Genomic DNA, 27060 nt, shown 5'->3' with positions numbered 1-27060 from the left:
GGTAGACTTTTTAAATGCCAGAGTTACTGATGAGCAATGATGAAAATTGCTTCTGTTGTGCACTACAAGGCCTAATTCATCTTGCCTGAAGTAATCAACTAAAAATGGGCATAGGGCAGTCTTGTTCTAAAATGAGCCTTCTTTATAGAAGTTCATTGAGAATCTCACCAGGTAAAGAAGGAAGTTGGTTTTTGTCATTGCGTATCAGTCAGTAAAATAGCTTGATTCCCATTTGTACTGTGTGCCCGATATTTCCCAGAGAAGTGTTGTTGCTATACTCTGAGGCGGCATATCCCACTGGTGGGATACATGAAGGGCTAGCTGAGGGGTATGGGACAGACTTCTCAGTTGTTCTTCAGTCTTCTTTAAGGTCTTCAGTTGTTACAGTTGTGTATAAGACTTTGAAAATACAAAGCCAGTGTAGCTGAGGCAAAGGTGTCTATCTGAGTTTGCAGAGAGCCTGAAACAACAGATCTGAGGGGTGAACCGCTTAATTCATGTCCATGAATGTTAATTTAGATGTAAGTGATATTTTAATGTCACCACTAATTATTTCAGTGCTCACTTATGCCTGTAAGAAAGAAAAGGAAGTATATAAAAATCTAGGGAATGAAAAGTTAAGGATGCATTTTAAAATACAATTCTTAAACCATGAGTAAATCTTTAACAATATAAGGTAAGGTCGTGGGGTGAGAAGGGCAATGGCTTAATTTTCCTCAAGGAAAGGGTTCAGGTTTTCAAAAACTTGGGAACTGTTGTTCCAAAACCTTTTATGTTGAGTGTGTTTCTGCCAATGTTGCTGCACTAGTGAAACTCCCCAAGGTGGGTGTGTTTCACTGGCATAATGACTGAGTTGTGCCAGCACAACTTTCTCGAATTTTAAAGTAAGGATAAATTACATCAGTGCCAACCAGTTCTTTTTTACCCAGTATAGTGCACCTAGGCTAGGGGTGTGCTACAATATTGCAAAAAAAACCAAAAACCAAAACCCAGTAAAGCAAGGCCTAAAAGAAGAATCCACAACTGTTTGTTCAGTACTGTGAACAAGCTGGGTATTCAATTTGATTTTCAGTTCTCTGAAGACCAGGATTTTAATTCCCTTGGTGTGTGTGCTTTTTGGAAACTTTTCATCAAAAAATGGAGAAGGGTGGCAGGAAATCATGCAAATGTCAAGTACTTCCCCCTTCCCCACAGGTGTCTTTTTTTATATATCTGGTTGGGTCAGTTAATATACTGCATGCCACTTACACAGAAAGAGAACCAAATACGTATTTGTGAATCACTGCACGTTTGATGTTGAATATGGCAGAGATTTTCCCCTCCCTTCTGCTGCTGCTTTTTTTTTTTTTTTTTTTTTAAGACAAACTTTAGTCTGTCTAAACCTCTTCCTTTTCATCTTTCTTCTGGAATAATTCATATACATTAATAAGGTAAGGTAAATAATAAGTAAATAAAAACAGTAATAAGGACAAAGGTAAAAGGGCTTTTGATTACATGCAAGACCTATAGATAGTTTAGTCCATAGTTTCTCAACCGGTGGTTCGCGTACCCCTGGAGGTACGTGAGACACAGGCAGGGGGTACCCAGGGAAAACAGAGTGAAGGGGAGGCGGGCAGCAGCTGCTGACTTCTGGGGAAGCCGGGCGGCAGCAGCCTGCTTCCCGCCGGGTCCCAGCTCCCAGGTGGGAGCCCGGTGGCAGCCTCCTGCGTCTCGCAAACTGGGCTCGTAGCTGGGTGGCAGCCACCCACGCCCCGGCTCTGAGCCAAGGGACAGCTTCCAGCACGCCCCGGCTTGAAGACAGGCAGCAGCCGTCTGCCCACATCGCTGGGTCCCAGCTGGTGCAGAAGCCTCCTCTGCCCCAGCTCAGATTGGGTGCCAGTTACCCACCTCCTGCACTGGCAGCCAGGTGGCAGCTGCCTGCAACTTGCCCAGGTGGCAGCACCCCTCCCTGGCTCACAGCCCAGTGCCTAGAAAACTTGTAGATTTCATTGCTCTAGCTGAGCAGTGAAATTGACAACTATGACAGCCGCAGATTTTACCAGTTACCCTCTTTTCCTGTCTCTCTCTCTCTCGTCCTCCTTCCCTGTCTCTCTCTCACCCCTTCCTCCTCTCAAATCTATGGCAAAAAATTTGGTGTGGCACTTTATATTCCCCAGCATTGGCATGCCACTCAAAGCCTAGCTTTGGCCAACATCACCTCTAGCCCAGGTACATACTTGAGTTGTGCTCTCCTGGTGTTAAGGTGGTAACCCTACCCACACTAGATCTGACATCTGTCATATCACAGCCTTATATACTCAGCCCTTCTTCCAACATATGTCTCACATTAGTCTGTAAATATAAAATCCCGTGGAAAATTGAGTGTTGGGGCATTTATTAAAATTTTCAGAAGTTAGAGGGTACTTGCTACTTAAAAGATTGGGAAACACTGGTTTAATCCACTAAACAGTAAATAAAGCAAAAACAACACAAAAGTAATACCTTTTGTTAGGGCTTTTCCACAGTGTGTTTTCAGCCTGCATGAGTCAGGCTATGGGAAAGTGTGTAAGATACACCAGCAGGGTTGATTTAAACATCCTCTTAATTAAATTCAGAGATCAAAGGGGAAAGAGGTAAAAATAGTATGGAACAGATGTAGACTGGACTTTCTAGTCACTGGCAGCTGTGTGTGGGTCACTGTTTACAGCAATAATGTGTCCATTTTTAGACAAAAATATTTAAGACGTGTAAAAAAATAGTTATTTATGGGATGAAAGGAGAGACACAAAAATAATTGCATTTGTTAAACAAATATGGTAGGCCAAATTCAGCTTTGCATAAGTGCGTGCAACTCCACTGAAGTTACTGCAATTACACTAGGACTGAATTTCACCCTGTAAAGCCAGAAAATAATGATTTGCTAAAAACTATACATTTTGAAAAGTGTGGACAATGTATAATTAAGGTCACTGAACAATTTTGATTATGCAGCCATCACATCTGCAAGATACATCAACAGTGATCCTCACATCTTGATCTCTGGTTGCAGGTTTCTTAAATCCAATATTTTTTAGACATAGCTCTAATTTAATGAAGCCTGGAGCGTGTGGCTGCAGTGGCTTGAAGATATATACCACAGTTTAAGTAGCTGGGAATAACTTGACTCTCAAAGGTGACTGCATCCTCAGGTACCTCGACAGCATCCCTAGGTATCTAGACAGCTGTGGCTGCTAAAGGAATGAAAATATTAACTATGGAGATACTGGTGTTGCTCCATAAATAGAATAATTGGGAAGGCTAATACTAATTCTAAGTAATAATTCATGTAATAGAGAAGAACACCACTTAATTAACCAGCAAGAATTTTTTATAGACCTATTTTTTTCTATATTAGGAAATGAATGTTTTTGAGACTTGTTCTTTCAGATTAACATTTCCATTCTGCAACTGCTGGACTCCAGTATTTATGTGCATGACTGCTTTTAAAAATTCCCTTTTAAAATGAAAACATGAAATGTAGAATGAAGATTTCCCCTCCCCCCCCCCCCCCCCCCCCAACCCTCCTCCCTGTCTCTTTGTCACTATTTATTTGTCACTCTCCCTTGCAGTCAGACTTGGATTAAAATAATGATCTGCAAGTAACTTTGTGCAGGCAGACAGACCATGGTACCCAGACATAAGTTGCAGAATCAGGACCTAAGTTAGTTTAAAAAAAAAAAAAAAAAAAAGCATTATTTCCTATGGAATCCACAATTAAGTCAGCAACTTTGTCCTTGACATATATCATTTAGTTTTGCTTCAAAATCGCATTGGTCTTTAAGCAACTTTATATTCTGCAGTCTGAACACTGAGTAGGGCTGATAAGGATGGAATTTCAGGCATAACTTTGAATTTATGGACACTTAGGATTTTTTTATTAAAAAAAGATTCTTGCTCTCCCCCTTTGCCAATTCCTCCCTCAATAGATGAGATTTGACACTGTGTGTAGCAGGTTTTGAAACCATAATGATGGGCCGTGTATTCAGATGCATTTCAAAATTTATATTTACTAGATTTTGTAAACCGGTTGAGAAGAAGAAAACAAAACTCTTCTTTGATGTTGGGGAGAAGAGGGAACTATTTTCCCTCCTTTTTTCATTATTCATTTTTTTAAAAATGCAGATTCTGGCTAGAATCAAGCATTGCTGAGGTGCTGAGAGAAAGACTGTGTTCTTGTATGTCCATCTTGACTGGAAGTGGGAATTAAGAGTCTTGGGAGCTTGTTCATGCGATATTTCCCATCCCAGTTTGTAGAGCAAGAAGCTTAGACAGGTCAACTAAACCATCTGAACTTTCAAGTGCTTATCTGACTTGAACCACTGGACCGTTTGAAGTTCTTCTATTGCTAATACCTGATAGATTGGGCAAGGGCTTCAGAGCTATTAGGAATGATAAAATCTCTTCTGTAAATAGTATTTTCTTTGGCACAAAGCTGTAGTATGCATGCTTAATAAGTGTCTCTAGTAAAATTCCTTTAGAAATAGCTTTAGATAGCAGCATATTAGACATGTGATGTTCATCACCCTTTAAAAATCTGTCCTGAGTATTTAACATTTGGCAAGAACTAGGACTATATAATAATCAGTTGCAAATGCAAATGAAGCTGTTCCTGATTACCGTACCCAATTATTTGCTGACCATCGATGTTGTGCTTCTTGCTGTACAAAATGAAGTGCAGCAGTTTTTTAATAAACACATTTTAAAAACAAAATTGTTTGAGAGGTACCAAGTAAGTTGGGTTTCAGCCTGGTGCTAACTTTTATAGTGACGTTATAAATAAACCCATAGCAAATGGGAATTATACTGGAAATACTGATATATTATCCCACAGTAATACTGCCTCCAGGCTCAAAATGGTGCCCTAGTATCTGCAATCTGGTTTTAATAGCAGAGAGTGACCAGACGAATGCCAGGACCAGCTTTTCTTATTGCTGTATGACTTGTAGCATGACCAACTTTTTGAATTAAGCCCTTTCTTAACTATGTTCAGAATGCACTGAAATACAGAAGAATCTGTGACTTAGCAAAAGAGATTGTGTAGATTGATGATACTGATTGAGGCTCAGGAGTTGCAAGTGGCTCTTTAATGTGTGTCCTATGGCTCTTTGCAGCACATGATATTAAAACACTGTGTGATTTATTTATTAATCAAGATGCTTTTACTATGTTGTTAACTAATTGTAGAATACCTGGTCAGTCATTTTGCTGTGAGAATAAGAGTGTGTGTGTGTGTGTGTGTGTGTGTGTGTGTGTGTGTAAATGAAACAATGAATTTGCACTATTTTGGCTCTTTTGGCTAATGTTGATCACTGATTTGGCTCCTGAACCACTGAGGTCTGAGTATCAATGGTGTAGATAATACACTCTGGGCTCTGTGTGCTGCCTTCTAGGCAACAATAACATTTGGACTTTCCAATTCAAACTAGATAGCATCCCATTAACTTACTGGCTTGAGTTTAAGTGTATTTCTTTCACAAATATCTTTCTTTCTTGTTTGACTTTTAGATTACCAGAGATTGATGACTGTGGCAGAGACCATCACAGCACTAATGTTTCCATTCCAATGGCAGCATGTATATGTTCCCATCCTGCCAGCCTCTCTCCTTCATTTCCTAGATGCCCCTGTCCCTTATTTGATGGGCTTGCACTCCAATGGACTGGATGACAGGTCTAAGCTGGAACTGCCTCAAGAGGTGAGAGGAGCATGGCTGGACTGATAGATATTTTACATGGCTATCAGGTTATTTTGGGAGAAGTGAGAGAGAAACTGAGTGAACAATGACATCTGTAATAGGACGTGTAAAGTGTAAATACACATTATGGGCATTCCTATTTGCCTTGGTTTGACGGATTTCATTGAGGACATCAGATAAAATCTATTCCAATGAAAGAGAGAAATAAAACTCACTGGTTTGGAAACTTTCTGCTGCACTAAAGTTAAACTTTATAATCTACCAGTTATAGTATATTAATGCAGTAAAGGTACTTGAAGAAAAAATACATTTTTGTTCTACAGCGAAATCAGTGCTCATTTGTTGCTACTTGACAGCAAGTGTGTGGTAGGCACTGTACGGACACAGAACAGAAAGACAATCACTACCCCAAGGAGTTGACAATCTAAATATGGGCTTGGGGCTGCACAAATGGCTGCATTACATGTATTTTGTCCCCTTTGCCCACCACCACCAGCTTGTTTGACTGGCTGTGGTAATTGGGGTGTGCAGAATGGGCTTAAGCACAGGGGAATGGCTGTCAGCCTGAGGCTCCTAAACCAAATAGGAGTAGAGCTCCACTCCTGATGGGCTTGAACTTAACATACAGAAGGTACCTTCCCATGCTGTTCAACTCCAAAAACCTCTAGGGCAGGGGTGTCAAACTCGCTGATGGCGACGGGCCAAATGCACATAACCTGCACTTCACAGGGGCCATGCAATACCCTCCGCCGAAAAATTCGGGCCATCTTCCCCTTTTCGGCGGCGCGGCATCAGCCCTTTTCAGCGGCGGGATTTTGCGGGGGGCCCTGTTGCCGGACTGACTGCATTGCCGCTTTAAGGGATTTCTAGGAGCAATATCCTCCGCCAAAAAATTCAGGGTGTCTTCCGCTTTTCAGCAGCTGGGCTCTGCGGAGGAAGGTATAGCCGCTTTAAGACTCTCTTAAAGTGGCAATGCCATACGCAGAGAAACTTTCGGCAGCAGCACGACTCACTTAAACTGGCTGAACGCGGGCCGGATCAAAAAGGTTCGTGGGCCAGATGCGGCCTGCGGGCCGTATGTTTGACACCCCTGCTCTAGGGGATCTCCATTTCTGAGTTGAGTGAGAGCACCAGGCTGGCAGATGTCTGCCAATGTGAACACAAGAACTAATGGATATAAACTGGCCATCAGGAAGTTTAGACTTGAAATTAGATGAAGGTTTCTAACCATCAGAGGAGTGAAGTTCTGGAATAGCCTTCCAAGGGGAGCAGTGGAGGCAAAAAACCTAGCTGGTTTCAAGACTGAGCTTGATAAATGTATGGAGGGGATGGTATGATGGGGCAGCCTAGTTTGGCAATTAACTGATCTTTGACTATTAGTGGTAAAAATGCCAATGGCCTGTGATGGGACATTAGATGTGGTGGGGTGGATTCTGAGTTACTACAGAGAATTCTGCCTCGGGTGTCTGGCTGATGAGTCACATGCTCATGGTTTAGCTGATCGCCATATTTGGGGTCAGGAAGGAATTTTCCCCCAGGGCAGATTGGCAGAGGCCCTGGGGGTTTTTCGCCTTCCTCTGTAGAATGGGTCACTTGCTGGTGGATTCTCTGTATCTTGAAGTCTTTAAACCCTTATTTGAGGACTACAGTAACGCAGTCATAGGTTAGGGGTCTATTATAGGAGTGAGTGGGTGAGGTTCTGTGGCCTACGTTGTGCAGGAGGTCAGACTAGATGATCATATTGGTCCCTTTTGACCTTAAAGTCTATGAACAATGACCATCAATATTTTCTTGAGTGACACAGGCACCTAGCCTTTTTCAGCAGATATTGCTTTCAGAATTAATAGCTGTGAAATGCAACTTGGACAGCATGGTCCAACTGGTGTTGAAATCAGTTTAAATGCTAATGTAGGCAGGACAAATCCATCCCCAAAAATAGCTGAGTAGAGAATGGGAAAATATGGGTAAATACTGGTTATGGAACCTTAACGATGTCCATAAACTCATGGCTATTTTCATTGTTCATCTAGTTGCCTCTTTGTTGTAATTTTAACTTATGTTTTTTCCACATGATAAAAGAGAAATCAGCAAGAATTTTGCAAAAAATACGAGCTTTTCATTATCCAGCAGTGCAGAAACATAGCTTGACATAGAAAACTTCCTAAAAAGGCCTCTTGATAGTTGAGTGGTCATTATTCTTTAAACCTCCACTTTAGTCACCATGCCAACCCTTTGTTATTCAAATCTGTATATCAACTAGTGTTTATATTCAGTTGTTTATCTTAAGAACTGAAAAGTTAAATCTTTCCCTACAGATATTGTCACATTCTTTTTAATAAGCATGAGTGCTTTGTGTATTTTCTAGTGAAGCTAACGCCGACCCGCATCATTAATGACGCCAGCAGGAACATGCAGAATTTTGAGAATGGTCAATTACTTCAGCTTACTTCTGCTTGCAGCTGTTGCTCTTGTTTTTGATGGGCCCAATTATAATAGCTAATATTGGTTTTTTTTCCTTTTAGTTTTTTTAGCTGCCCAGCTGGAGTGAAATAAATGTGTGTGCGTGCATATGTGTATTGGTAATAAATATGATTTATTAGTGGATGGACTTTATTTATACAGTAACATAAAAGTGAATAGTATGTAACAGGTGAATAAGGCCCCTTCTCCATAGAGGGGGAGAGCTAGTCTTTAGAATCTGGAGAAAATTTCCTACCAACTTAACATAAATTAAAAATTATTTCACATTTTGAATTTAAATTATTAGACAAGTAAATGGCTGGCTGAACGGCTTTCTCAATATTCCTAAAAGATATAAATTAGAATGTATCCACTCCCTATATGCTAAAAGTACCCCCTCTAGCATTTACATTTGGGAAGTTTTGTTACAAAAAACTTTTGCAGAATTAGAAGTTGGCTTTCTATAGCACCTCACAGATAGAACAGACTCTTCTGCAGAAAATGTAGTGTTGGAAGGGATGTTTCAGTATAATTAAACCAGACTCTGGAATAGCCTGGACTAAAATCTGACTCCTCTGAAGTTGAAATGTTTCAATTTCTTGTTCAAAGAGCCAGATTGTACCACTCTTACATCCAGTGAGTATACTTTATTCTTTGAAGGCACACTGTGGAAGTACAGATAAAACTTAGTTCAGATTCAGTCTGTCACTTTGCCTCTGCTGCTTCACTAGATAGCTAATACTTTCTAAGCAGAAAGGAAGTTATGCCTCATCAGATGTAAGTATGGGCTCTACAGTCCAAAAATATTTTTTCCAAATAAAGACAAGCCACAGTCAGTCCCAAAGTATGGCAGGTTTCTTCACCTCTTCTCCTGTTTAGTGGTGAGGCAGTATAACGTGGATATGTATAGGATTTTTTTATATTTAGGATCCGTCTGAGTGTTTGGCTGCTTTTACAAATGTATTTTTAATTGCTCTGTATGCAGTCAAAATGGTCTTAGGTTTAAAAGAGGAAATAGATTTTTCTTGAAGATAATCTGCTGGCAGATAAGAGGGAAGCTGAGGTGCTAAAAAGCATAAGCCTTAAATAGTTTTGCAACTTTCCTCCTCAGTATTCTTCATTCCCCTCCTTCCCCCATGAACCATAAATTGGAGCCTCTTATTTTGTTCTCTGACAATTTCCACTTATTTTTAAAAGCTTTGTTTCCAGCTGTCCGGCCTTGTTTTCATGGTTTGTAACATAAGTGACTACTCCTAGTAATTGGTCAGAAATATTTTCCACTTTACTTTCAATACTACTGAGAGTTTTTTACACCACATGTTTTTCTAATGTAGCAGAACTGATGATCATCACTGGTGATTGCAGACTTTAGGTCTTACAGAGTTGCTCCCTTTCTAGGGTTGGCTGTGATGCTCCATCTTTGGAATCTAACGTCGGTAGTTTGCAAGAAGACTTTTTTATTTGGAGACTTGTTTTGGAGTTAGTTTGGGTTTTTCCTGAATTACCAGGAGTACACTAAAGGTACTGTGAAGTGATATGAATGCTATCAGATAATCTGTTCTTGGAAAGTAAACCAAGCTACATTCAAGAGGGCCTGCAGAGCACAGTAACATGCATCTGTGTCCTCTCCCACGCATTATGGATGAATGCTACATGCAAGCAAACCTTGGTCTTTGGGCACAATGTGCTTTTGGTGTGCCCCAAACTGGGGATAGAGCTACTCAGGTATGTGAGGGAATTTGGAGATCTGCTAAGGTGGATCCATAGAGCAGCTTAATTCTATATAAATACATGCACCTGCCCACGAGGCCAAATAGAAAGGGAAGAAAAGGAGATCCTTACTAAGGAAATGTCCATACAGCTTATTGTGACCATTTATTTTGGAGTTTTTCTTGCCTATTTTTAAGATGTGTTGTCATTTTCTGTCTGGAATAGCAGGTGAGAGTTTTTTGCTAGGGATTCTTAAGTATTAGTACAATCACAAAGATCAATTTCTGTTACCAGTGTTTTCGGGAACAAGTAATATCAGCAGTCAGCTTTAATATATTTGGAAATGCAGCTGCAGGCTGATATAAAAACTACACATTACTGTGAACGTACACTGTCCAATATTCTCAATTTTAAAAGAGAGAAAATAAAATAACGTTCTACTTTTCAGTTTATACAGCAGTGGAAATGTAAAGCAACTAAAAAATGGCACCATGCAACGGTACAAAAAGCCCTTGTAGGGCCTAATAGTTTTATTGAGGCAAAAGCAAACTATTAATATCACCAACAGTGGTGATACACACTGTAATTGTCTTTTGTACCTCGAAGTCTGGAACACTTTTCATATTGCACACAGGTCAGAATAATTATATATGAGTCTATTTCCAAATCTTGCCTTCCTTGACTTCTGATTGTAGAAATCAAATTTGTCTTAATTTTTACACCATGTGTAAGTCAAGAGGAGTTTTACCCATTCATAACTTCTTATTGTTTTTTGAGTTGTTCAGGAAAAACAGATTTTGACACACAGTTTGTGGAATTACAAGACTGAGCCTTTTATCGCTAACCCTTTACCCAAAGGGAGAGAATTCAGATAAGAAATGTGAAGTACCTAATTTAGACAAATGGAAGAGAACTGAGTTTTAAGAACTAGCTAGTCAGTGCTTTGCAAATGGAGAACGTTTAAGAATAGAATCTTGCCATTATAAACACAGCAGGTATGTCTGCGTGTATCTCCACTAGAGTTTTAAACTCTAGATTTCAACTGTTTTTAACACTTGTGTCCAGAAACAAATGTTTGTGGAGTGTCCAGACTTGTATGTACAAATATATGGGCTAACTCAAGTTAATTGGCAGTTAGCTTGAGTAAAGTCTACAGTAGACAGACCCTGATTATACTGGTATAGTTAAAGCGGTGTAGCCCCAATGGGTGGAAATAGTACTCATTAAAATGCTATAGATTTGTGCCAAAATAGCTATTCTTGTACGGAAATATCAGTATAAATGTGTCCACTCCAGGGCTTGTACAAGTATAACTATTTTGATTAGAAAATCACAACTCTAACAGCAGTAGACATTCAGCAGTACAAAATGGATGTGTAGACCAGGTCTTGGATACTTTGGAATGTCAACTGCAGAGGGTAAAATTAATCCATGTTCCATAGGGTCTTGAAAGAGCCTGAATTCTTGTAGTGCAGCAAAATCAGATAAAAGGAATTAAAGCTTTGAAACAGTGTATACAGGGCTTAATCCTGCAGCATGCTAATTCTGCTACTCAGTTGCTCAAAGCTGAATATATGTGCTTAAATATTTTGTTGGATTGGAGACTGCATGCTCAGCATCTTGTGCCCTTTGTGGGGCTAGTGACTGTATCACAGACCTCTAAGGAAACCAGAGAAGGAAAGGGGAGGGGCTGTACAGGAAGACATTTCTGTAGAAATTGAAGTGGAGGGAAGGATAAAGCAGTTTACCGTAAATATTTTTAACATTAGTGCTAAAAGCGTGGTTTGTTTATCAGTAATGTAGATCAGAGCTGGTTACACTAGCCATTGTGCAAATCATAAAAACCTAGCTAGCAATAACATCTGAATGTTTTCTGTGTTTCTTTTAATTTATCTTTTAAAGTAATGTGCTTGCTAAAATAAATTGAGAATATTGCAACAATTTATTTGGGGCTTTTCATCGTACAGGGCTTATTTGTATATTTCATTTCTTTCTATGAGAAGAAATGTGGGTGGAAAGCACAGTGGAAATTCAAATACTATAGTAATCATTTGAAATTTCTGGTGAAATTGAGCAGTCCTGTTCAGTAACTGCTGGGAGAGTCAAACCACCAGTAGTGTCTGCTAAAAACACTTGTTTTGAATGATGTGGTGGTCCCTGTGATCTTGGGCAGCACATTTCTTTTTCTTTTCTGATGAAGTCAGAATGCGGAAAAGGTGACACTTGGAAGATGAAGTTGTGCCTTAGGCCAAAGCTTCTCCCTCTGCTGATGTCTCCATCAGTATTCTAATCCCAGCCACTGCAAAGATCTCACTTCTCAAACTGGATTTTAACAATGGCCTTGTTTTGTTTTTTGTTTTATTGTTCCAAAACAAAGCCCTTGAAAAAAGCCCTTTGTTTCTCTGAATTCCAACACATTAGATCATCTGGACCAAGAGAGTTAATTTGAATGATAATGGCTGCTTTGTGTGTTTCTCCTATTCATTGCTAGGATTATTTCTTGAGGATACTGCACATTCAGCCCCAGATTACGTTGTGAGGGTGACCAATTTTAAGTCATTCCTACCTCAGCTTTAAGACAGCCATTTGGAGAGTTAATTTCTCAAGCTGCTACTGCTGCCACCAGCAATTTTCCCCTGCAAATTCTGGTTTGGTATGAAGAGCAAAAGTGCTGTGAATAAATGTAAAAGATCACAGATGCTTGCAGGAATGGAAGAGAAATTTTCCTGGGAACATAGAACCCATAAAAATGTTCTCTAGACAACACAACCTTTATGGGGCTAAAGTCTGCTGTCAGTCATGCCATTGCAGTTAGCCTTTTAAAAGGCTTCCCTTGGTGTTGTAGGCATATTCAGTGTCTCTCTTGTCTCTGTAGAGGTGCCTGGGTTTAGGTGGCCTGATCCTGCATCCACTATGCATGTGCTTAAGTTCCCTTGACTCGAGTGCATAAAGCTAAGCACATGAGTTTTTGCAGGGTTGGACCCTTGGATACCAAGGTGAGAGGTGCCTTAAAAATGCTTCAGACTAGTGCTTCTGTACCTTCTTCATACTGTAACCCCATGTCAAGAGAAGCATTTTTTTTTTAGAAACCTCTTCCTGTCTAACTACAGTGGAAGGGAGCAAAGCAACTCTCTCTGATGCTGGCTTGTGACCCCCCAGCTTGAGAACCTGTGCTAGACAGCCCCTCTGCTGTACTCAGGCTTTGACTCTGTTTTATGTAGATGCAGGAGTCTGAGTTCATGCAATGTGCACGTTAATGTTCAAAATAGAAGGTTTTTTGTTTTTTTTTCCTATTTTCAGCATAATGACAGGGTGGGAACGTACTCATCGAATAAGCTATTTTCTCTGCATTGTAAGTGTCCTTTTGGGAAACATTGATACATTTTCCTCTTATGTTTTAAATGGAGCCGAAAAGGAAAGATATGGGCTTGATGGAATTACTGAGTGAGATTTTTGGCTTGTATTCTATAGGAGGACAGACTAGATTTATCACAATGATCCATCCTGGTAAAATGAGTTTTGCCATTGACTTCACAGGGCTAGGATTTCACCATATGAATCTATGAAAATTGATTTACCCATTACACTCATAAGATTGATAGACTTAAAGCCCTATTTATTTAGGACCATAAAAGTTTGATTACACTACAGGCTGGACATTAAACTATACCATTCAAACCATATAACATTTTAGTGCTTCAGAGCATAGTATGATTGATTACTGCAGGAGGCTGGGAAGAATCCTTTTATTGTACAGTTGGATGCAATGTTGGATATGATGGAAAAACCATGAGACTGAGTCTCGGAGCTTGGGTCAGCTGACTTGGACTGTAGGGCTTGGACTTCAGGACTAAAAATTGCAGTGTAAACGTTTGGCTTTGGAGCCAGAGCCCCAGAATCAGAGTCAGCTGACCTGTGCCAGCTTTGGCCATGCCACGGGTCTTTTTATTGCAGCATAGATGTATCCTAAATATGCTATTTTTTTAACTGTCTTCTGAAGCATCAGAGTGTCTGAAGCTAGAGGCTTCCAATAAACCAATAGGCTAGGCCTGTATGGCAAAGTAAATATGTTTGTTTTCTTATTCTCTGAAAACAGAGACTAGTGTGCGTGCGTGCATGCATGCCCAGGCCCCTGAATAGGTCATCAGAGCTCTTTGAGTGAATGGTGAAAACTTCTGTACACTTCAGTTTATAGAACATATTAATCCAACTCTTAATGCACGTATAATTAAAAACAGAGGGAAAAAATCAAGTAACTATGCAAATGGACTCAGTGTCAAGTAATGGACTCAATGCCTCTTCCTTCCCACTCCCATTTTAAAAAAAAAAAAAAAAAAATCAACACTTTCCCAAATATCCTGCAAATATAGGAATCTTGCAACACGGGGTGGATTGATTTAAATCAAGGCAATTGAAGTCAGGAAGTGGAAAGCCTTGATTTTAATCAACTTTTCCATGTGCACTTCAGTTACTCTTCTAAAGAAAGGTGCATTCATTGGTTGATATGTTTTAATGGTTATAACTAATTTTAGTGTTTACTCTAGATTTGGTATATCTTTTTGCTCCTTAGGAGTGTACACTATATATATATGCATTTATTGAAGCCATTGTATAGCTTAATATTTTCAGACTCTAATTGTACATTTTTAGTACATTAGGAAACAGGGAATGATATATTGCCCATTTATTAGATAATTAACTTTGTTCATGATTTGTGTCAAGCTGCATTAGGATGGGAACTAGAATTGAATTAAACACACAAAACAGCATATCAAATCTATTTTTATTAAACAAAACAAGCCCTTAGTACAGTACGTGACCTCTTGCACCATATTTATAAAGCTTTATTTATAAAACTTGACCTCAAAGATTAGTCGTTTTTCTCTGATTGGCTTCTCTGAAAACAGTCCTTAACTCAAAAGGTTTTAAGAGAAGGTCATGGATTCAGCATATCTGTTTTTTATTTAAATGGTTAAGAGATGATAAATTTAGGCCTTAATGTATTTTGTATTAAATTCAGATTTCATTTTAAACAGGTTTATTTTTAAAAAGAAAAAAGTATTATTTAAATAACAATTAAATATCCAATTTAAATAAAAAATCAAATTGTTAACTTTAAAAAAAAATCTATTTTTATCCACCCAGTTGCAACATCATCCAAAGACTGCTTGAGGCTATTGTACATACCTTGATTCTGATATATGACAGTTTTTTAAATTTCAGCTATTTACTTTCTGCAGTGAAATTTAATTGTAGAGTCTTTAAAAGGCTTTAAAATGGGGAAACTATCTTTCCTGTTTACTATAGGGAATATGGCCCTGATTCCAGAGGGCAATCGCTGTTTAAGAAGGGCTCATAACCAGTTGTTTAACTTGAAGCCTCTGTTCAAGTCTCATTGACTTCAATGACATATAAGTGCTGTCCTGAATGGGGACCCAGATACATACTACTTGCATTACTGTAGCACCAGAGCACTGATCATCATGAACCAGACCTTCATTGTGCTAGAAGCTGTAGAAATACAGAACAAAAATTAGCAGAGATATTTGTTCCCTTTTAATATAGTAATGCAAATAACACACAACACACGTTTAAGCATGAGCAAGTGGAAGTATCTGTGGGACAAATACTAAATGTCATGTAACTGTGGTTGTGTGGTAACCAACCAACCACCAGCCACAGTTTGGGCTGTGTATACAGTATTCTGAGAACAGACTAATTTCTATACAGGGATTTGACTAGAAGAAGAAAATGTTTGCCAGATGAGCCCAAACACTCATTACTGGGCTTCCTCTGAACATAAAACTTCACATCTGGTTTGGCTTTTCCTTCATTGGTAAGAGGTTTTATTTTCTGGATTATTCAGGGATGCTGGTCTCCCTGTAGTTAGGATGAAGCTAGCTGTCCATTATAAACCTAATATTTGCCCAATTCTCCTCCAAATCCCCCATATAAATCTTGCCCATACTAAACCAAGCCAGTGTAAATGTCACATCGAGAATGTTTTAATAGGGTGAAATATTGCTAAGAAGCTTAAGGAAAATTGAAGGAGGCCGTTGTGAAATGAAGAGGGGTAAAAGAAAAAAGTATTTTTACTTTTCGGAAAAGTTTCTTAATGTGTATGTAGCTTTTCATTTTTAATCAACTTGGCAGAAATTAAACATTTATTTTGTTTTGCAATAGCAATTGCAGATACTATTGACTAGTTCTGAGGTTTAATCAGTATCCTATGTTGCAGATACTTGTACTCTGCTTGGTAGGTATTTGCAGGATTGGGACATTAGTTGTTAAAGCCTCTGATGCATATATGAGGATCTCAGGGAAGTTCCTAAATTCAGGGTCTTCTACTTAAAACATAGGAGCTTCCTAAGTCATGCATCTGTGCTATGCTGCATGCTTTCAAAGACGCTCATGGGATCTACTCTGCTGTCTACCCCTTCGGATGTGGACAGCTGCAGTTTGCATGTGTCTTAAGGCTAGCACTGGAGGCACAGTAGTATGCACATCTAACGTTTATTGTGTGAAAACTACACTGGTACTGAACCTAAGCCCAAACCAACACATGTGCCAATCAAAATCTGCTTTTAAGGGCTGGAAGACGAACATACAGTAAACTTCGTGGTACTCAGTTTATCTACTGCAAAATAACTATTTTGAGTCCATTGAAACACAAAAATCTTTATTATGGATCAAAGTCAGGAGTAATGACCATTGCCCTGTGTACCTCCCACTGAAGATGAGAGCTTAATTCCCTAAACTCAAGTGTTGAAAAGCCACGAAATGTGGAGTTAGGGGGTTCTCCACATACCCATTCTTTGTTTTATTATTTGTTATGTAGGGCCTAAGGACCAACTGAGAATGGGACCCTGTTGTGCTAGGCTTTTTAAACCTAGAATAATACAGTGCTAGCCCCAAAGAGCTTACCTCTTAGAAGAAGGTTAGTGTTACAATAAAAAAACCCCACAACCCTACAAATTTAAAAAAAGCCATACCCACCCCAGGAAATAAGGTAACATTTCCTTCAATAACATAACCACACAAACTTAACTCTGCCCCATGGGTGTTAAGAATAACTGGGACTATCGTGGGCAGCATTAACTCAAGTGATTGGCATCCCTGTCTGAGCAGCCATGCTGCAAAGCCACACTTGAATTATAGTGTCCTCATTGGTGTGTTGCTAGGACTTCTCAGGGCACATACCATAGCCATCTCCTCAAAAGCTTGGGAAACGAGGCCTTGGAGTGTGCTCTTAAGGCCAACAGATTCAGGCAGCGTGTGGAGTGTATGTGGAGTAGAGTTCAAGTGTCTCTATATATGTGTAAAATGTATCTTTATAAGACATTTAAATTCCATGTTTGAAACTTAATATTATACTACCCTGACTTAATTTTGCAGGCTAACCTGTGCTTTGTGGACGTAGACAACCATTTCATTGAACTTCCAGAGGATTTGCCCCAATTCCCGAATAAACTCGAATTCATTCAGGAAATCTCTGAGATCCTAATGGCATTTGGAATTCCACCGGAGGGAAACCTGCACTGTAGTGAAAGTGCCTCCACGATGAAAAACCTCCGAGCATGTGATTTAGTTTCTGATAAAAGAAATGGGAACATAGCAGGATCACCTTTAAATTCCTATGAACTGCTAAAGGAAAATGAGACCATAGCAAGGCTTCAAGCACTTGTTAAAAGAACAGGTGTGAGTCTAGAAAAGGTAGGTTATGGAATTGTATGTAATCTCTTTGGGAGTTGTATTATGGAATTGCAGTATCCGATGTGTGAGAGAAAGAGAGATTTAGAGAGTGATGATCTGAGCAGCACCGGGGGAAAGAAAACTGCATGAGGATAAGGGTGAGCATTCAATTACTGGATATTAGACTCTCAAATCAGCTGTGTTTCTCTTCTCAGGTTTTTCTTTTGCATGGTTTTCTTTCTCTTTGGGAAGATGCTTTTGTTTTCCTTTTTGCATTGGGAAATACTGGGGAGAAATGCAGGTGTCCCATCTCCTATGAGTTTCTATTTACTCTGCCCTCTCTGCAGTCTCCTCCATTTTAGAAAACAGTTTCCAAACTCCACTTTATTAACTTGCTGTAGAAGTGTCTGAGAGTGTGGATGTGGACAGGGCATAACTTCTGTTTTTTTAAACTGTTTGAGAAACAAAAACTGCTCTTGAAGTAGTTATCCCATAATGCCTGGATCTGAAACTAGAGGGTAATTTCAAAATTGGAAACACTACCTCTAGGATAGAGTTAGAAAGAACTGTTGAATGTTGCAACTGTCTGCACTGGAGAGAAATCATTGTAGAATCCATGGGTACAGCTGGTCCTTGGCTAAGGCCTCTGTACCACACACTACAGCCAGCTAGTATAACCAATGTGGCTAACATGCATCGGATAGCTGTTGTGTGTGGGTGCAAGTCATTGAGCAGATGTGGAAAGCTCAAGATATTTCAACCAATTACTTGCAGTAGTGCTATGTCCCATAATTGAGGCAGACGATATGAGCATGCACCTGGGTAGCTTTGAAAACCTCAGCCCAAATTCTTTTTAGAAAAAAACCCAACACATTTAAAAACATTATTTTGGCTGTTAGAGAGGTGTTGTTTAAATAAAGTGTGTCACCGAGGACTTCTAATATTGGAAAAATCTATATTAACATGAAGGTCAATACGTAATGACTTGGAACAGTAATAAATATGGATTTATGATACACCTGAGAGAAATGCATATTCACCTAGTGTGCCTGAATAGTAAAGTCTCTTGTGACCTAATGAAAGTGTTTTATTTTTGTTTAAGAACCAAAGAAAGTAAATGGTGTCTGTGTGTAATCTGTACCTTATCGATTTCTAGAAATGCCAGTTTTTAGTACCTTGAACATTAGAAGGGAATGTCCAGTTTATTACTGGAGCTATATAATCCCTTATACTAACAGTCGTCTTCTGAGCTGTTATTAAATGTTGCTCTCCTTGATAGCACTGTCTGGAATCTTGTGGGTTATAGGTTAGAATGTTGATTGGAGGAATGACAATTGCATAACAAACTGGGCCAGCGTTCCCTGTGCACCTAAACCTCCCATGAAAGGAGGAATATATTTTGTTCTTGTATATGTTCTCTTACTCTCTCAGCTGGAAGTGCGGGAGGAGACCAGTAGCAACAAGGATCTCAAAGTTCAATGTGACGAAGAAGAGTTCAGGGTTTACCAGCTGAACATTCAAATCCGAGAAGTTTTTGCCAACCGTTTTACACAGATGTTTGCAGACTATGAAGTATTTGTCATTCAGCCCAGTCAGGACAAGGAGTCTTGGTTTACCAACAGGGAGCAGATGCAGAACTTTGATAAAGTAAGTTTGAAAAGAAGAGCAAAACTCAATCATGTTTAAATAATTATTAATCAAACCTGAAAGTACAAGTTAAGAGCATAAGAATGGCCATACTGGGTTAGACCAGTGGTATATCTAGCCCAGTATACTATCCTCTGACAGTGGCCAATACCAGGTGATTCAGAGGGAATGAACAGAACAGGTAATCAAGTGATCCATCCCCTGTCACCCATTCCCAGCCTCTGGCAAACAGCAATCCCTGCCCATCTGGCTAATAGGCATTGATGGACCTATCTTCCATTAACTTATCTAGTTCTTTTTTGAACCTCATTATAGTTTTGGCCTTCACAACATCCTCTGGCAAGGAGTTCCACAGGTTGACTGTCACCCAGTTATTAGAGGTGGTCAGAAAACGGATGGAGTGGGGAGGGGAATGATGTGAACATTTTAATTTCTTCACTGAAACATTCCAATTAGCTGTAAAAGAGATGCATATTATTATACAAATGGTGATACGTATATTTGAAGATATTCTAGTGCTTGTGGTATAGAACAAAATTATGTAGATTATAACAGGCTTCTGCTCTGAGGTCCCCAATGCTCAAATCCTGAGAACCAGCCCATGTTGCAATGTCTACACAGCTATTTTTAGAGCGGTAGCGTGAGCCTGAGTCTGTCAACCCAGGATTGGAGGCTTGCTGCCATGGGCTGTGAAGACATATCCTCTAGGACTAAACCAACACCCACTGAAATCAGTGAAAAGACTCCCATTGACTTCAGTGGGCTTTGGATCAGGCCATAAGTGCATAATGTGTATATCCAGTGTTGGTTTTGCCATTGGGGGAGCTCAGCTCAGCGAAAATCTCAAAATTTTGGGTTTTTCTAAAGTCCTTTATAGCTTTCTGTCATAAATGAAGTGCTGTAAATAGACAATTGCCAGGCAAACTAAAAAAAGTTTGCATAGTATACTTTCCAAGATGGAGTTGGCGTGCACAGTAAAATGGAACATTGTCTACAATAGGCTTTGACTGTGTCTAAAACTCTTCAGTATGCCCTTGGTTAGAAATACTTTCCTTTTAAGGTGCTTTGTTATAGTTCTGTGTATTGCTATAGACTTTATATACATAATCTCTTGTCTCTGTTTACTAGGCATCTTTCTTGTCGGACCAGCCTGAACCTTACTTGCCTTTTCTCTCAAGATTTCTGGAGACGCAGATGTTTGCTTCTTTTATTGACAATAAGATTATGTGCCATGACGAAGATGACAAAGACCCAATTTTGAGAGTGTTTGATTCTAGAGTAGATAAAATTAGACTGTTAAATGTTAGGACACCAACGCTGCGCACATCTATGTATCAAAAGTGCACTACCATTGATGAGGCAGGTAAGAGTAACCAGAAATTTTTTTCATGGAGTTCTAGAAGTTCTCACTAGCACTTTCAAAGTTAGACTGCCTGTTCAAATAAAATATTTCACTAGCCATAACACAGATCTGAAGCCTTAGTGTTTCAAGAAACAAACACACAAGAGAAGAGCTGGCGATTGAGGCTCTGATTGAGAAGTAAATTCCGTCCTGGAAAGGGCAATGCAGGAATCTGAGATAGCAAGTTTACTGTGCATTAGATATCTGTAAAGAGGAATTCAGCTCAGCTGTCCTCTTTACCTGCCTTAAAAAAGGAAGGTTATCTGCAGCGCTTAAAGTAGTCTGAAAAAATTGTGTGTGTGTGTGTGAGAGAGAGAGATAATCTGGGAACAGAAGCTTTGCTATAACCGTGCTTAAAGTGCACCTCTTAGTGACCCAGCTTGATTAAAACATTTTTTGCTGGGTCTGCAACTCCTTCCAACCTCCCCCCTACACTTTAAGCACTGGTTATCTGTAAAGTTACAAACCTAAGAATGTCATAACTTTTTTTACTTTCAGAGAAAGCTATTGAGTTAAGGCTTGTAAAAATAGATCACACTGCAGTCCACCCACACTTATTAGATATGAAGATTGGACAAGGGAAGTATGAGCTTGGGTTTTTCCCCAAACTTCAGTCTGATGTACTCTCCGCAGGGCCAGCAAGCAACAAGTGAGTATGCAGACTTTACTGTGCATAATGGAGTGGCATTGAATCTTGGTGAAATCTAAAGCATAGGACCAAATGAGAAATGTCAAAATGCAAATTCAATAACTTAAATGAGAAATGTCAGAATGACACATTAGAATCTGGTGGATACTTAAGAATTCTCTTAGTAACAAAGTGAATCCAGGAGGCCGGTATTGCAGTGGGAACAAAGTTAAGGTTTTTGAGTGATTAACTGCTACTGGTTAAAAGAGGGAACCCTGTGCCAGATTCAATTAAGAGCTAATAGCTTAAAATAAGGGACTGTTTTATAAAAAGTGGGAGGAAAGAGGAAGAGGTTAGTAGCTGGAACTGTAATCAAGAAGCCTAAAAGAAGTGGAAACTAGAAACCCAGTGCATGAGACTACATTCTTAAGGAAAAAGGAAAAACATTCTTTCAGCCAGATTTTATTTTCAAACAGAACAGGCTCTTTGCTTACAAAGAGGTATTAAACACAGTCTGTCCATGTGTATGCTTGCGGCTAACCTGTTTTTTCGGGATTGGTTCAGGCACACCTGTTGCTGACACCTGTTGTTTTCAATGGGTATTTTTGTAGTGCGGACAAGCCCTGTTAACAATCCAAGATGGAAACCTTTGCTCCTGCTTTTTGCTCCTCTTCAGCTGACTCTTGGTACCTAATGAATAATCTTGTTTAACCTGTAGATGGACAAAGAGAAATGCACCTGCGCAGTGGAGGCGGAAAGACAGACAAAAACAACACACGGAGCACCTGCGTCTTGACAATGATCAGAGAGAGGTGAAAACTGTTCAGTAACTGTATAATATGATTTTCATTGCAGAAATCATATTTTTTTCTCTACAAAATATCAATCAGTTATTCCACAGTAAACCTCAGCTGTTCCTTCTCTGACCTTTCAAACATAAAGAGCAGATCCTCAGATAGTGTAAAATGTCATAGCTCCATTGATGTTAAGGAGCTTTGCCAGTTCAGGATCTGTCCCACAAGTATAAAAGCAATGGTAAAAAATGGTAACTAAGTTGCAGTGCTTAAATGTGGCAAAAGTCAGATACCAGTATGCAGGTAGACATGCAGTGTCTGATTTGTAGGTCTTGGGCTGCGTTTGAAGACTGCATTGTTCAAAGTGCTGACTTTCAGCTATAAATGTATTATGGATCTGATCTGCTTTTGTGAGGATTCAAAATATTTCCCCTTTTGTAAAAAGTGGTGTTCCTTTGATAGTTACACTTCTGTGTTTTGAGGAAGGGGCCTGACTAGAAAGGAAGAAACTCCAAGAATTCTCATGTGAACCTTTTAAAATGACATTTGCAGTTACTTAAGCAAGAACAACATGTTTAGTTCTCTGAACTTCCATTATACAAAAAATATGGTTATGTTAAGTGTAGTGTGAGGACTGTTTTTCAGATGTTCTTATTTTTTTAAAAAAATTCTTGAGTTATGTGTTTAATAAACAAAAAATAAAGCTTTGGGATACATTATTTTTTGTTGGGGTGGAGAATCTTTTAACCTTCTCTTTAAAATTCATACTAAGACACTTGCAGGGAAAAGTATTTTAAAATACTGGAGATAGTGAAGCAATGGGATTTTCTTGTTCATTCATTCCATCATCATATGTGAACAATGATATAAAATGCACTTTCAGTTATAAACCCTATTTTCCAGGATTTTGTGACTTGATTGTAAAAATTGTAGTTGGAGATAAAATTAGATATCATGTCTTTTGTAATGATATTAAAAAAAAAAAAAAGGGGGGGGGAAGAGCACTGTGCACTTCTAAAAATTCTATAAATAAAGAACATTTACTGCTTTCACATGCTCTTTATGGTGCTGTGCCTCAATAACATCTTCCATTTAGAGGAAGAAAAAGAAAGTGAGTAGTAGTTAGTCCATAATCTCATTGTTTTTGACAAATATGGTGATAGCAGATACCATTGAGGTATCACACTGTAAATAAACATGTAAAGAATCCACTTTCTACCTTCCAGGAAGATTTTTTTTTTAACCAAAGCTGAATATACTTATCAAATGGTTAATTATCTGAGAGCAGCTATCCTGGTGTGTGAAGTAAATAATATATTTTATGAACCATATTGCAAATATGTGTTCACCAGATGGAGCTATTCTGGTCTAATTCATTTAGATATTTATTTAGATTGGTACCAAAATCTACTGGGTACATTATATCCATGGGTAAAACTCCTCCACATAATTCCAGATTTTCCCCATTAGTCTGTAACAGCTGTAAGGGAGTAATTCTGAGTGTTTCTGAGTGGAGAACTGAAAACCCTGTTGGCTGGTAGGCAGGGATTGGTAAAAATAAAAATTAAATTGAGCAACTAAGACAATTGTCAAATCTCAACTGCAAAGTTTCTTTCTTGACAATTGTTGAGAACCTTGTAAATCTTTGTCACAAGTGTGCAGTAAAGGACAGAGTTCATTTTAATTCTTTATTTAAACTCATCACAATTATATTGTTTAAATGCTTTTTTTTCTTTTGCTCTTTCCTTTATTTAAGCTTCCATTACTTATAGATTTTATTTTGCATGTTTATTTATTGGTCTGAGACATGAATGGCATTGAGTTCTCTCTTAATTGTTATCTTTTCTGTTTTTGCATGCATGCGTTTATTACTTCATACCTGCTTACCGTACTTTTGCTTAACATGGGCTGTCTGATTGTGTGCTACCAATCCTCTCCTGACAGCATCTGGACTTTTCCTTGCCAGAGCTTCATTTGCAATTATATTTAGACTGGGAACAGCATGATTGGCCTTTCAGATCCTCTATAAAATCTGTGTCAGAGCTTTACCTGGTATGTCATATGTATAACATAACCTGTAGTCAGGGCATCAAAGATGCATAGTTAAATATGTGTATTTCCTAGTTCTTTAGATTGTTTTAAAAGATAGATATGATGTAGCAAGAGAAGGATTTCAGTCAGTCACAACCTGGGACAATCAAATGCTACCCTCTCACAAGTGACACTGAAATACATATCGATCCTATGTATCCCGTCAGTTACTGCACAGGCCGCTCCCTTGATCACTTATTTACTGCTAGGCTTGCCTCCAAACAATCTTTGAACCCCCCCCCCTCCCTTCCTAAATATTTGTTCCTGTCCCTGAAGTGAAATCAGTGACAATTTTAAGAATGCGGCAACAGGAGAAGCACAGATCTTTCACACTTTCACGAGTCCCTCTAAAATGTTGATTGCTTTTTTTAGGTCTTGTTACAACAAGAATAATATTGGCACCTATTCATAATAAACTGCGGCTTCAGTTATCATACTCCTTAGTTTATCTTCTATCATTAGTCAGCTGACAAAGCCATTTAAAGTAGGTCTATATTGCAGTTAGATGCCCGCAGTTGGTATGTGTCAGCTGAAGTGGGCTTTTGTGGTGCTTGTGCTGCGGGGCTGTTTAATTACGGTGTTGATGTTCAGGCTCAGACAGCCCAAGCTCTGTGACCCTCTGTCGGTGCAGCCTGAGTCTGAACGTCTGCACCGCAGGTAATAGCCCCTTAGTGTAAGCCACCTGGCATGGGCCAGTTGCAGGTGTCTAACTGCAGTGTAGACATACCTTTACTGCCACACATGCTCCTCCACCAAAAATGTGTTATCACTTACGTGCCACATAATCGCATTTAGAAAAGCTGTTTAACTTTGACAGTAATATTAAGTTTGTTTAGCTATAATTACTACTCCGTACTAATGCAGGAAGAAATTAAAACTCTATGCATCCAAACTGTTTTATTGTGTGTTGTTGTGTTTGTGGTAATCAAAGCCCTAGCTGCACGGTGATGCTAACTGGACAGTTTAAATGGGATCTTAACTCAGTGAAATAATACAGTACATGCCTTTATCCTTTATAAAGGAGTATTCTTCTGAAAGATGGTGTGATCTTTTTCCCTTCTATGCCTGGGGGCATTAAAGGCAGATTAACTTTGACACTATGATTCATAGCTACTTCTGCCATTTTGTCAGTCTCTTGTTTTTGGGTACATTTGTGTGTTGTTTTTTTCTATCTTTGAATAGAAGTATATCCAGGAAGCCAGGAATCTGGGCAGCACCATTCGTCAGCCTAAGTTATCTAACCTCTCTCCATCGGTAATTGCACAAACAAATTGGAAATTTGTTGAAGGCTTACTGAAGGAATGTCGAAATAAGGTAATGTAGAGAGAATGACTTTTCCTAACCTCCAGATCTTGCTGGGCTATAGTTAATATATCTAAACCCACAGACTCAGATGTATGTATAATCTGAAATTGGTCTAAACTGGCCTATTTAGGGATTGTATGTCCCATTAATAAATAAATGGAGGTATTTTTAGATATCCTAGAAAGATTGGAGAGGTTTCATATTAGGAGACCTACTATAAAAAGCATAACATTATAGAAATAAGAAATCAGATGCTCTGGTAGGTCTCTATTTTCCTGCCAGTCTAGAATTGTTCCCAAACATACATTTTCTAATTTATTGTCCAGTCTCATTTTGAATGACTTATTGTGAGAATGTTTTTAAAAGGCCTACAAGAGAGAAATTACAGTGAAAATCTGGAAGCTGTATTTAATTATTAAAATGAAGTGAGTTAACAAACTGCAGAGGATACCTTTTCCAAAGAAATCTGGTCCCAGTTTGTAGAATTTTTTTGACTTGATACATTTGAGTACATAACATCAAAGTTGCTTTGCTGTTTAATATACCTGTAAAGAGAATAACTTTTCCATAAACTCGTACTAAAATTCCTCCCAGACATCAACAGAGTTAATTTGGGCATTGCGTATAATGCCTTGTAAAACTATGCATTTTTATCATAATTACTTACAAAAACTGAAATTAAGTCTAAAATGAATATGTCGGCACTCCAGATATATCTGTCTCTATGCATTGTTGTTCTTTGTAAGGAAGACTCACCTGGTATCAACTGGCATGTCTCCATTGAAATCAATGGAAATACATTGATTTACGCCAGCTGAGGAACTGGACCTTTAGTTTCAACTCTTCCATTATGGAAGTCAGACAGCATTGGATGTGACAAGTTTGCAAGTAATAGAGTGTTAGAATGTCACGGAGGGGGGAGTAGGAGAGCGTATGAGATGTATATGACTGTTGGCATGAGATACTAGCAGCATTCCAGCTGAGCCCATTAGTTAGCTCTCCTTAGACATTGATGAATTAGGGAGATGCTTAAGAATAGCAGCAAAAAGTATGAAAAGTGTGACCTACACTGAGAGATTAGGGGAAATGGATACATCCTTAGAGAAAAGATGACAAAGAAAGCATATGATAAATGTCTGTGCTTGGGAGGTCATAGTATCAAAAGGGTGAGGACTTTACTGAAGGTGGTTAAGGACAGAGTATCTATTTTTAGCTTCAAAGTATCACTCCTTTATAATGTAATTTTGCTTATTAGGAATAATTTCTAGTTGCCGTTGCTGTTGTGTTGATTGTATAACTCCATGAATGTACATGTCCTATGAATAATAGCAGTGAGGTCAATTAGACAATGGAATAATTGCCATGGGCATTGAGAGGATAATTTGGCAATATCAGGTCACTGAGGAACCATTATCAGAGATGTTCAAAAGCAGACTGTGGTAGATAAAACAGATTAATGTAATGCACTGTTACATCAGATGGATTAGTCACCGAGAGCTGAAAAGGGATGCCTAGCTTCTAGGATGTGGCAGGATTATGGAAGTCACCGAAGTCCGTTTGTAGCAGATAATGAAAATTAAAGCATGGCTTTCCTCTGCAGAGTGACAGTGTAAAAATGGC

At 38.9% G+C, this 27060-nt stretch overlaps 1 protein-coding gene across 5 annotated transcripts in view; it reads left to right on the top strand.

The window, feature by feature from the left end:
* DENND5A (DENN domain containing 5A) overlaps positions 1–27060 on the top strand; it is a 96543-nt gene that overhangs the window by 40323 nt on the left and 29160 nt on the right. For 4 of the 5 annotated variants that reach the window (XM_067540760.1, XM_067540759.1, XM_067540761.1 and 1 more), the window contains exons 5-11: positions 5524–5711; positions 17277–17594; positions 19005–19220; positions 20349–20583; positions 21121–21271; positions 21969–22062; positions 25318–25449. In XM_067540760.1, coding sequence (XP_067396861.1) covers positions 5524–5711; positions 17277–17594; positions 19005–19220; positions 20349–20583; positions 21121–21271; positions 21969–22062; positions 25318–25449 — 1334 coding nt within the window. Of the gene's footprint in view, positions 1–5523; positions 5712–17276; positions 17595–19004; positions 19221–20348; positions 20584–21120; positions 21272–21968; positions 22063–23988; positions 24097–25317; positions 25450–27060 lie in introns of all 5 variants that reach the window. The other variant, XM_067540764.1, reaches the window with a different exon arrangement.

The sequence above is a fragment of the Emydura macquarii genome, unplaced genomic scaffold, assembly GCF_026122565.2.
Source record: "Emydura macquarii macquarii isolate MOO-44397 ecotype Brisbane River unplaced genomic scaffold, CSIRO-AGI_Emac_v2 contig_587, whole genome shotgun sequence".
Lineage (NCBI taxonomy): Eukaryota > Metazoa > Chordata > Testudines > Chelidae > Emydura > Emydura macquarii.
This window is presented reverse-complemented; position numbering and strand designations above follow the sequence as displayed.